The sequence below is a fragment of the Plasmodium vinckei genome (assembly GCF_900681995.1).
Source record: "Plasmodium vinckei vinckei genome assembly, chromosome: PVVCY_05".
Lineage (NCBI taxonomy): Eukaryota > Apicomplexa > Aconoidasida > Haemosporida > Plasmodiidae > Plasmodium > Plasmodium vinckei.
Window position 1 is genome coordinate 681,296 of NC_051297.1, and position 12,863 is coordinate 694,158.

Sequence of the window (12,863 nt, forward strand, 5' to 3'; positions counted from 1 at the left end):
GAAGGTGAACAAAAAGAGGGAGAACAAAAGGAAGGTGAACAGAAAGAAGGAGAACAAAAAGAAGGTGAACAAAAAGAAGGTGAACAAAAAGAAGGTGAACAGAAAGAAGGCGAACAAAAAGAGGGAGAACAGAAAGAAGGTGAACAAAAAGAGGGAGAACAGAAAGAAGGTGAACAAAAGGAAGGTGAGCAAAAAGAAGGTGAACAGAAAGAAGGCGAACAAAAAGAGGGAGAACAAAAGGAAGGTGAACAAGTAGTTGAACAAAAGGAAGGAGAACAAAAAGAGGGTGAACAAAAAGAGGGAGAACAGAAAGAAGGTGAACAAAAAGAGGGAGAACAGAAAGAAGGTGAACAAAAAGAGGGTGAACAAAAAGAGGGAGAACAAAAAGAAGGTGAACAGAAAGAAGGTGAACAAAAAGAAGGTGAACAGAAAGAAGGTGAACAAAAGGAAGGAGAACAAAAGGAAGGTGAACAGAAAGAGGGTGAACAAAAAGAAGGTGAACAGAAAGAAGGTGAACAAAAGGAAGGAGAACAAAAGGAAGGTGAACAGAAAGAGGGAGAACAAAAAGAGGGAGAACAAAAAGAGGGTGAACAGAAAGAAGGTGAACAGAAAGAAGGTGAACAAAAAGAGGGAGAACAAAAGGAAGGTGAACAGAAAGAAGGAGAACAAAAAGAGGGTGAACAGAAAGAAGGTGAACAAAAAGAAGGTGAACAAAAAGAAGGTGAACAAAAGGAAGGTGAACAAAAAGAAGGTGAACAAAAAGAAGGTGAACAGAAAGAAGGTGAACAGAAAGAAGGTGAACAAAAGGAAGGAGAACAAAAGGAAGGTGAACAGAAAGAGGGTGAACAAAAAGAAGGTGAACAGAAAGAAGGTGAACAAAAGGAAGGAGAACAAAAGGAAGGTGAACAGAAAGAGGGAGAACAAAAAGAGGGAGAACAAAAGGAAGGTGAACAAAAAGAGGGTGAACAAGTAGTTGAACAAAAGGAAGGAGAACAAAAGGAAGGAGAACAAAAAGAGGGAGAACAAAAAGAGGGAGAACAAAAGGAAGGTGAACAAAAAGAAGGTGAGCAAAAAGAAGGTGAACAAAAAGAGGGAGAACAAAAGGAAGGTGAACAGAAAGAAGGAGAACAAAAAGAGGGAGAACAAAAAGAAGGTGAACAAAAGGAAGGCGAGCAAAAAGAAGGTGAACAGAAAGAAGGTGAGCAAAAAGAAGGAGAACAAAAAGAGGGAGAACAAAAGGAAGGTGAACAAAAGGAAGGTGAGCAAAAAGAAGGTGAGCAAAAAGAAGGTGAACAGAAAGAAGGTGAACAGAAAGAAGGAGAACAAAAAGAGGGAGAACAAAAGGAAGGTGAACAGAAAGAAGGAGAACAAAAAGAGGGAGAACAAAAAGAAGGTGAACAAAAGGAAGGCGAGCAAAAAGAAGGAGAACAAAAGGAAGGTGAGCAAAAAGAGGGTGAACAAGTAGTTGAACAAAAGGAAGGAGAACAAAAGGAAGGAGAACAAAAGGAAGGAGAACAAAAGGAAGGAGAACAAAAGGAAGGAGAACAAAAGGAAGGAGAACAAAAAGAGGGTGAACAAAAGGAAGGAGAACAAAAGGAAGGTGAACAAAAAGAAGGAGAACAAAAGGAAGGTGAACAAAAAGAAGGTGAACAGAAAGAAGGCGAACAGAAAGAAGGAGAACAAAAGGAAGGTGAGCAAAAAGAAGGTGAGCAAAAAGAAGGTGAACAGAAAGAAGGTGAACAGAAAGAGGGAGAACAAAAAGAGGGAGAACAAAAAGAGGGTGAACAGAAAGAAGGTGAACAGAAAGAAGGTGAACAAAAAGAGGGAGAACAAAAGGAAGGTGAACAGAAAGAAGGAGAACAAAAAGAGGGAGAACAAAAAGAAGGTGAACAAAAGGAAGGCGAGCAAAAAGAAGGTGAACAGAAAGAAGGTGAGCAAAAAGAAGGTGAACAGAAAGAGGGAGAACAAAAAGAGGGAGAACAAAAAGAAGGTGAACAAAAGGAAGGTGAGCAAGTAGTTGAACAAAAAGAGGGAGAACAAAAGGAAGGTGAGCAAGTAGTTGAACAAAAAGAGGGAGAACAAAAAGAAGGTGAACAGAAAGAAGGTGAACAAAAAGAAGGTGAACAGAAAGAAGGTGAACAAAAGGAAGGTGAGCAAAAAGAAGGTGAACAAAAAGAAGGTGAACAGAAAGAAGGTGAACAAAAGGAAGGTGAACAAAAAGAAGGTGAGCAAGTAGTTGAACAGAAAGAAGGTGAACAAAAAGAGGGAGAACAAAAGGAAGGTGAACAAAAAGAAGGTGAACAAATAGAGGGAGAACAAAAAGAAGGTGAACAGAAAGAAGGTGAACAGAAAGAAGGTGAACAGAAAGAAGGCGAACAGAAAGAAGGTGAACAGAAAGAGGGAGAACAAAAGGAAGGTGAACAAGTAGTTGAACAAAAGGAAGGAGAACAAAAGGAAGGTGAGCAAAAAGAAGGTGAACAAGTAATTGAACAAGTAATTGAACAAGAAGAGGGTGAACAAGAAGAGGGTGAACAAGAAGAGGGTGAACAAGAAGAGGGTGAACAAGAAGAGGGCGAACAAGAAGAAGGCGAGCAAAAGGAAGGTGAACAAGAAGAAGGCGAGCAAAAGGAAGGTGAACAAAAAGAAGGAGAACAAAAGGAAGGTGAACAAGTAGTTGAACAAAAAGAGGGTGAGCAAAAAGATGGAGAACAAAAGGAAGGAGAACAAAAAGAAGGCGAACAAAAAGAAGGCGAGCAAAAAGAAGGCGAGCAAAAAGAAGGCAAACAAAAAGAAGGCGAACAAAAGGAAGGAGAACAAAAAGAAGGTGAACAAAAAGAAGGTGAACAAAAGGAAGGCGAGCAAAAAGAAGAACCAAAGAAAGACATGTTTAGTGAATATAAAGACCCTAATCATGAAACAAATACAAATGAATCACTTAAAGAAATAACTGATATAATGGATGATGATAGTGATTTTGATGATGCATCATTGTTCTTTGGAGACGAAATATCTTCTCATTTTGGAATGGTTGATGACGATTAAATATATTAAATAATATAATTTTTGTGGGCTATTCCCATATGTTTCATTTCTAGTCATTTAAAGTTGTGTTACTTGATAAAAAGTTTCACATGAATGATGTTAAGGAGATTAGGAATAAATTGATAAAATTATATGCATTATTCCTTTTGGGTATAGCTATACCCTTGGAGAGGACAAATTATAAAAAAAGCAAAGTGATAATAAAGAAATGAAGGGAATATATAACCATATTAATTATGTTGGGGGATATATATTTTTCTCAATATTAACCCCTTAGCTATATCATATAATGGAATATTAATTTAAATTTTTATTATCAAAATACGAGTTTAATAATTTTTGTGATAACTTCCTAAAATTGTTATCTCAAATAATAAACTAAATGATAATTTTTTTTTACAATTTTTTTAAACATATGTTTTATTATTACATTATATATATTTTTTAGTAAATTACTTAATTACGAGTTCTTTGAGAATGCATATTTATATAATTTTAAGAAAGGTATCCTATTAGTTCTACTTCATTATATTTTTTCATATTATTTAACAATATATATATGTGTGTATTTTTTTAATTTTGTAATAACACATAGTAGACGTTTACAACTTTACATATTTTATCAATATTGATAATATAATACTAAGCTTTAAAATTATTTATTAATAAATCAATTTGTAGTATCATAGATAGTTATATTAAAAGATGCATATATATTTGTGTAGGTATAAGGTATACTTTGTGTGTTAGTTGTCCAAATATAAATTTTATTGAATAGTTCCTTAAGACATGATAGTGAAATTATAGTTAAATTCACATGAGAAATGTACTACTAATTTTATTTTATACACCAACTTATAATAAAGATATTTACATAAATCATTACTAAACCCCTTGAAAAAAATGAACAGTGTAAATTTTTTAAAGACATATTTAATACATAAATATATGTCATTGCGAATTTTTCTTTTTATTGCGGTGTATATGTTAAAATGAATTTTTTAACAAGCGAAATCGCCAATTAAAAAAATTGGTGTTTTACTTGTATAATATGCATGTTTTATGAAACTTAATGATTAAGTTATTATTGAAAGTATTTACCTATTATAACCATAATTGCCCTTAAAAAATGTCTTATTTTTTTCTTACTTTGTGTATATGAACAGAGAAAAATTGTCCACAATAGAAAAATTGGTGTTAAGAATGGTAATAAAAAATTTATATTGGCAAAGGAATAAAATTTTCAAAAAATTTAGAAAAATGAAGTGTAATTCTAATATATGGTTTGCATGTACCAATTATGAACACCCATAATATTTTAGAACAAATTTTTTAGGTGCAAACACCAAATTTACATCATATTGTTTAAAAATTATGATCCGATATTTACTATTTTCCTAAAGTATTATAATTTATACATGTGTGCAATAATTTTTTTTTTTATATACTATGAAAAACGTTACACATAAAAAAAACACATATAAATAATAATATAATACAAATTAAAAGCACACTCTCCAATTTTCCATTTTTTTTTAGAATAAATTATGTGATTATGTATGTAATAGAATTAAAATTATAAAAACATTAATTTACAGTGTAACTGATTTTAATTTTTTGTCCTTTTTATGGCTATTTTTTTTTATATTGCACTATATATAATAAAAATATTTTATTAATAATTTATGATGAATTATGTAATTATTTTTTGGAATATTTAACAAAAATTGCCTTTTTGGAAAATCGGAAAATTTTTAATTATTTAATTTCCAATATATGAGTGTTGAATGATTAACTAATTGGTTTACTTATTTAATGTTAATAGTAAAATTAATTCACAAACGATGATTTAATTGTGATCGAATAATGTCTTATTAACCTTTTGTTTTTTATTTTAGTGTATTAACTTAAAATCACGAGACATATAGCATACATATTCGTATTTAACACACATAATATTATTATAAATATATTTTTTCATTTTTAATTTATTGTAAACTTTTGTGATATATTATAAATTATATAAAAATGAAGACTAATTTGGTTTTCGCTTTATTTTTCTTGTTCATAAGTGTGCGTGGATCCAATGCTAATTTAAGAGGGCAATCTGAATCAAATATTTCATCAGAAGGACAAAGTGGCGATACTGAACAACAAGCAAATATTAATGCACAAACTCAAGGATCTACATCTGTACCTGGTAATGGCGGAGTTCCTGGTACTGGTGCCGTTCCAGGTGCCGTTCCAGGTGCTGTCCCAGGTGCTGTCCCAGGTGCTGTCCCAGGTGCCGTTCCAGGTGCTGTCCCAGGTGCCGTTCCAGGTGCTGTCCCAGGTGCCGTTCCAGGTGCTGTCCCAGGTGCCGTTCCAGGTGCCGTTCCAGGTGCCGTTCCAGGTGCTGGTGATAGAACTGACCAAACTGAGGAACCACAAAATGGATTAGAGGAAATATCGATAGGCACTGAGAATAATCAGATAACAGAAGAAGAATTAGCTGTGTGTGAAGAAATTGAGGAAAGTTATGATGACATGGACGATGAAGAAGATCAAATAGCAGAAGACTTTGAAATAAATAATGAAGAAGACGAAGAAAATGAAGAAGAGGAAGACACCGAGGACGAAGAGGAAGACGCCGGAGAAGAAGAGCAAACACAATCAACAGAAAATACCGAAGCAGGAGAACAAGGCAATACACAAACACAAGAATCAAATGCTACTACTGGTGGAGAAAATGCCACTCCTAATGGTAATGAATCACCTGCACAGGTCAATACTAACGAAAGTGCTCAAAATAAAAAGAAAGACACAACTAAGGGTGCAGCACCTTTAACTACCACCAAAGCTCAAGACTCAATTACTGAGAATTCTAAAGAAGAAGCTAAAGAAATAATGAAAACTTTAGTTACTATGTTCGACGATGCCGATGTAATTGATGAACCTATAGGTGATTTTTCAGATGATATTTCACAATTTCTTATTATATAAGAGTTCTAAAAAATGTCAAAAAAAATGAACATATTTATCATTTGTTAGGCTATTTTTTTTTTAATATGTCGCCATTAATTTATTACTATTAATTTATTGATTTTTTTTTTGTAAAATGGGAGAATAGTGTTTTTTATTTATTTATTTGTTAATTATAGCAAATGGGCAAATAAAAAATCATTTATATATAAATATGCATGTCAACGCGTGTCTATATATACACAAAGAATTGTTTTTAAAATGTGTTTCTGTTTATGTAATTTCATTTAATGGCAACCCATTATATGTACATAAAAATTATAACATAATTGTTAAGATTGAAAATATTATGATTTTATAATTATAATGAAAAATTATATTTTTTTGTATACCTTAAAGAAAGTTACATTTCTCATGTTTCATTGAACCTAAACTTAAAACCTGATTGTTTTCTAATAGTATTTTGAATATTTAAAAATGAAAATTTTTTAATATTTTACTAAAGTTTCTTTAAAATGGTAATAATATATACATTTTGCAAAGTTAAATAAATATAATTTTATCCTTATAGGATATGTAAATTATCACATTATTTTGGAGAGGTGATGAAATATATGTTAAAGAACATATTCTTAAAATTTTATATTTATATACTATAATTATCTTTTGTTCATATTTTTTATGAGGAAACTATTAAAATGTTTAAAGGAATTATAGGGTCTTTTACAAAGTGTAAAAAAAATTAATATTAACAACGCTTTTATTACATCGTGTAAATAATGAAAAATATATTAATTTAAAATATTAGAACAATCCTAATATTTTTTTCTTCTAAATAATAATTTATTATATTGCATTAAATTATATATAGTGTGTACTTTTTTTTAATTATCCTAATTTAAGATGTTGTTATGGTGTTGGTTCACTAATTTTTTTTTTTAATATCCTATATTTATTTGGATAATTGTGTGTGTGTGCAATTGAAAATTATAATAACTATTATCCATTCAATAAATGAAAAATAAAATTTATATTTTTGGAAAATTGTGAATCTATTTTTTTTAAATATTGCAATTTTTATTTTTTCTCGTTGTTTGTTCGTTTTTTTTTTACAATTTAATGTTCTAATGAACACTCAACTGGAAATTTAGGTCGATTAATTCTTATTATAATTTATAACATCAATGTGAAGAAAAAAAAATTGCACATACAATTTATAACTAAAATTAAATTATATATATTTTTTTTTATTTTCACAATTAACAAAAATTATAATTAAAAAGGATAAATGTGTTATTTTATTTCTACATTTTTATTAAATATTTAATATAATTCGAATGGTTCTGGTATTTAACTACTAATTAAAAATTTTGGACATAAATAGTTTTTTACCTTTATTACTATTACAACCACTATTGTTATTTGATTTTTATTTATTTTTGAAAACATTAATTCAAAATGAAAAATAATATTATAAAAATTAGTTTTGCTATTTTTTTTTTAAGCTACTATGTTAGCGAAATAAATGGAAATGTTACAAATAAAAATAAATTTAATTTAAGAAGCTATTTTACTAAAAATGAAGATTTAAATAATGCTTCAGATAATGAAAATGTACATGGAGAATCTGAGGAGAAAATTGTGACTGTTACGAACCAAACAACTTTAAGTGGTACACCATCTGTTCAAACATCTGGTGATACTCCTCAGGCTCGAGGAGTAAATTCCACTGATATAAGCCTTACACAAGGTAACAATACTGAACAGCCATGTACAGAATGTGAAAGCGAATGCACCGAAAATTGTACAGACTGTCATGATGAAGATTGTACAGAATGTCATGATGAAGATTGTACAGACTGCCATGATGAAACTTGTACAGACTGCCATGATGAATCGTGTCCAGATTGCCAAACAGAATGTACTGATGCTTGTCGAGAAGAATGTGCACAAATGAGAGCTGCTAATAACCCAAATTGTGAAGAGTGTAAAAAAATATTAAATCCTAAGAATCCAGAAACACATGGTGCTGAACATGAAAGACAGACTACACCAGAAGTCCAAATTGTAATAGAAGATATAACAAATGATACGAAAAGTATGCCAGATGAAGATGAACCAGTATGTGATGAACAATTGGATGAAGGTGGTGACAATGAAGAAGAAGAAGATAATGTAGATATTGAAGATGTTGAAATCATTGAAAGTACCGAGGAAATTGAAGATAGTAATGATAGTGAAGATTTAGAATTAGAATTAGAAGGAGAAGAAGTTACAAATGTTAACACAGATGGACAAGAAGGAAATGAAGGCGAAACTGAAGCAACTGTAACAAATGAAAATGGAAATAGTAATACAAATACGAATGAAGTAGCTAATAATAATCAAACTAATAATACCAATAATGCTAATAATAGTCAAACTAATAATACCAACAGTACTAATAATAATAACAATGGTGCTAATTTACTTATAAAGGAATATAAAGGAAACACCAATGGTACAACTGAAAATGAAAATATTTTAGACAATGCTTTAAGTGGTATTGATGATAATCAATTTTCTAGTGATATACAAGATTTCTCACAAGATATAACTGAATATGCCTTAATGGAAGATGATATTTAAGATGGAGCATGTATATACATATATATAACATCAGGCAACAAGTGAGGAATACTCAGACTATTTCATTTGTTTTAGTAATTAAAGATAGTATCTCAATTGTACAATTTTTTAAAAATTCATAGTTTTGAGTTCATATGTGCATTTACACATAATATCCTTTTTTTGATGTAACAAATAAAAATGCACAAATTTGTATTTATTTTGTTTACGCTTAAATACATGAATTGATCACTTTATTTTATATTTTTTTGTGTTGCCAATTCATTATTATTAGTAAAATAAAACTTATTATAATAGCATTTTTTTTATCAATTTTTTAAAAAATTATTTTATCGCTTTACTATAGCTTAATTGGGCCATATTAAATAGGTTAATGAAAGTATGTTTATACTTTAAATTAAATATAAGGTTTGAAATAAAATGCAATACTAAGTAGTTCTTATATATGTGTGTGCGTTATATGCATATCTTTTACTATGCTTCCTTATCATGACAATGCTATGGTTGTAAGAGCAGAACAAAAAGCAATACAACTAAAGTTGCAACCTGTATTATTATTATTATTATTTTATTTTTGAAACTTATCACGAAAAAATAACGAAAGAAAAAACAATTAACATTTACTTTATTCATTATGCCTCTATGCTTCTTCGTTGCTGACAAAACAAATATGTACATATTTACCATATACTTGTAAAATGCCCATATGGCAATTAAAAATTGGTATAATTTATATTTCTTCTTTTGTTATTAATATTATTGTTGTTTACACAATATAATTTCATTTATTGTTTTCCTTAGTGTGTGCAAATAACATATTTTTTGGTTGTATAGGAATACATATTGTATCCATTTATTTTAAAAACATTTAAAACTATTTTATATCTATTTAGAAAACAGTATGGAAATTGGAGATATACTAGTTTGTACTATTTTTAATAATTTTATTCACTTTATATTATTTATTTATTTGGGTAATAATTATAAAATTCTTCAAAAAAAATAATTGATCAAAATTTAAAAATATTTTACACCATGATAAGTGTGCGCATTGTCTTTTTCAAATAAATTAACGTGGCAAAAAAAAAATATTATTTTAAAAAGTATTGCTTTCAATGCTGCATAACATTTTTTAAATTGTATATATCATTATTATTAAATGTCTTTTGATTATTTATACTTTTTAGTATTTTGTTTAATAAAATAAATAATAATAGTTTTAGAATATCTCGAAATAACTAAATTTGGTTTAACTATATAGTTTTTATTTTATTTGTTTTTTTGTATTTTTTGATTTAGAAATAAAAAATGGGTAAAAAAATTAATATTGCAATTTATTTGGTTCTATTAAATTTGTTTGTTTGTGGAATTAAATATGGAGAAAGTGGTATTCCAGTGAAAAAATCAGTTAACTTGAGAAATAGTTACGAAAACAAAAAAAACTCACAAACAGACGTAAATACTGCAAATAATACAAATATTCAAGATGATCAAACAAAATTAGTAATAGAAGGTAACGATGAGGATCAACCAAGTAATGGAGAAAATGTAAACGAAGAAGACAAGGAAAAGCAATTGCCTAGTTCAAAGGATGCAACTCCACCATCTGATCCTGCCAAAGTGTCTAACCAAGAAGGTTCCAGTTCTGATACTTTAAAAAAAACCGATGGTGCCTCAGATAAAGGCGATACCGTTGATGGAAAAGAGGGACAACCAGATGCCTCGTCAGGTAAAACGGAAGAAACCCTTCCTAAAGTTAATGATAAAGGCACATCTGAACAAGGTGTACAAGAAACTCCCTCTAATCCAGATAGTCAAACTCAAACACAAATCGTAAATAATCCAGGAGGTGAAACCCCTACTGTTACGAATAAACCTGGAGAAGAAGCAAAAGGCACAGAATCCATCGATAATAACGGGGAAACTGCTGAAGGTGGTGCTATTCAAAAAACAGTTCAAGAAAATTCTGACAATTCTTTAGGTGATAAAAAACCACAAACCGGTGATGCAGATAATGTTGTTCAAAGTTTAGATAAAAAAGGTGAGCAAAGTCCATCTCCTACATCCACAGAAGGTCAAGGTGTAACTCCACCAGTATTACCTGGTGGCAAATCTGATGATCCTCCATCAGGTTTAAGTGATAAAGCAGTAGATAGCAAGCAATCCAATAATGAAGGAAGTGCTATTAATGAAGGTAAAGAATCTACTGATCCTAAAAAGGATGAAGGTGCTTCTGCAAAGGAAAATCCCGATAGCATTACCAAGGAAGAAACGAAACCAGAGGAAAGTGTCACTGGTAAAAATAGTGACAAGGGGTCTGTTTCTGATGTTTCACCGGAAAATGTTATTGACAATACAGAAGGCAAAACCAAAGAAGTTCAAGGTGGTACCGGTGAAGATAGTAATAATCTTGCAGATAATACTAAAACAGAAGAACCTAGTAAAGATGATAAGAAAAAAGAAGAATCTAATTCAATTGTTGAAGTTCCACCTGTTGCCCCTACCGAAGTTCCTGAGAAAAAGGAAACCGGTCCTGAAACTTTGGATTTACCCCCTGCTAAACCAAATAATGCAGATAACAATTTGAATGTGACCGAATCTCATGATAAAACTAGTAGTGATATTGCTCCTAAAGAAGATGGAAATAATGATACTAAAGATAATCAAACTAATTTAGAAGAAGCAGGAAATGACCCTAAATCTGAAACTGACTCCAAAGATAATGCAGTAAATAAGAATGTTGAATTGAGATATGATAACATAGACGACGAAGAAGATGATGAAAACGTCATAGATGAATCGGTGAATGTTATAGAATCAGATACAGGAAACCAAGACGATAAAAAAGAAGAAATCGAATCTGAAGAAGATGATGAAGATGTTGAAGCAGAGGAAACGGTGAGTGAGGCAAATGAAACAAACGAAAATGAAAAAGAAACCCCAAAAAAGGAAGAAAATATAGAGGAACCTACTACCATTGATTCTAAAGCTAAAAAAATAATTTCGGAATATTATACAAGTATGAAAAATATCAAGAACAAAATCAAAGACTATGTAAACTCGGCGATGGATTTAATAGACAGTAATAATGGAATTTCAAAGGCTTTCTCTAATTTTTCAGAAGATATAAGTAACTTTATACTTAAACTATAAAGAAGTATTAAATAATATTAATGTAAATTATAATTTTTTTATTTTAAAATAATCATATTTTTCTTATAGTATGTGATAAATTGTGAGCAGATTTTAGCAAATAATAATATGCTAATATATATTTTTGCATGTTATATGTATGCATATATATACAACACATACAAATTTTTTGAAAATAAACAAACCAAAAAATATGTGTTATTTATTGTATTTTGTTAAGGAATAAAATGAAGCTTTACAAAATTTTCCAAAGTGAAAATATATTATTATGCATATTGTATTGTGTATTCTTATTGCCTTTTTTTAAAAATATGTGTTTATATTTGCATTTAAGATTAGGTTTATTTTTTTTAAATCGATATAAAGAAACTTTAATGGGTTTATTATTTTTTTATAATAAAATATTTTTAATATATTTGAATAATATAATTGGATTTTTATTGCCTCTCATAATAAATTTTCGGCTAAAATATTATATTTTATAAAGGTTATATATAAATTAAGAATAATAGTATGCATGTATATAATTATACATGTGTGCGATTAGATAGTTGTTAAGGACTAATATGCATAAACTTGCCGAATGGTTCAAAGGATAATTTGTACTTCCGTATTATAATTCCCATTGTGCATTTTTTTAGAGCAAATTAAGAAAAATATACAAAATACAAGTTTTCCGATTTCAATTTTAATTTGGTTTTACCTTTTTCGGAACGAATTGGAGAATATGGAATAAATTTATATTGTAATATATTTTTTTTAAGTCATATTCTGTTTTATTTAAAAAATATGTTTTTTTAATTGTCTATCCTTAATTTTCATTCCCTTTTACTGGTAGCAAATATATTTTATGTATATATTTTTTTTATGCTTATTTTCTGCTTGGTTTTGTTTTCATTAGAATAAAACATATATTTTTAATATTTTCATAGTTTGATTATTAAAGATTATTTTAATTCATCATTATATCAAGAAAATTTAATACGATAAACTAATAATAATTTTATAATAAATATGAAAATGTAAGACATTCGCCGATACTAGCGATGCAAAAAAAATAAAATACACACAATATTGAT

The 12,863-nt window shown here is 29.2% G+C and overlaps 3 protein-coding genes across 3 annotated transcripts; all 3 read left to right on the forward strand.

The window, feature by feature from the left end:
* Nucleotides 1-5,070: 5,070 nt before the first annotated feature.
* PVVCY_0501950 (CCAT-binding transcription factor-like protein, putative) lies at nt 5,071-6,024 on the forward strand (the record flags this gene model as incomplete). The annotated part of the gene is made up of 1 exon (XM_008627567.2): nt 5,071-6,024. One exon carries the CDS (start codon nt 5,071-5,073, stop codon nt 6,022-6,024), a length of 954 nt encoding a protein of 317 aa, XP_008625789.2.
* A 1,437-nt stretch (nt 6,025-7,461) lies between these two features.
* PVVCY_0501960 (CCAT-binding transcription factor-like protein, putative) lies at nt 7,462-8,631 on the forward strand (the record flags this gene model as incomplete). The annotated part of the gene is made up of 1 exon (XM_008627568.1): nt 7,462-8,631. The coding sequence occupies one exon, from the start codon at nt 7,462-7,464 to the stop codon at nt 8,629-8,631; it is 1,170 nt and encodes a 389-aa protein (XP_008625790.1).
* Nucleotides 8,632-9,939: 1,308 nt separating this feature from the next.
* PVVCY_0501970 (conserved Plasmodium protein, unknown function) lies at nt 9,940-11,784 on the forward strand (the record flags this gene model as incomplete). Its single annotated transcript, XM_008627569.1, has 1 exon — nt 9,940-11,784. One exon carries the CDS (start codon nt 9,940-9,942, stop codon nt 11,782-11,784), a length of 1,845 nt encoding a protein of 614 aa, XP_008625791.1.
* Between the last annotated feature and the right edge of the window lie 1,079 nt (nt 11,785-12,863).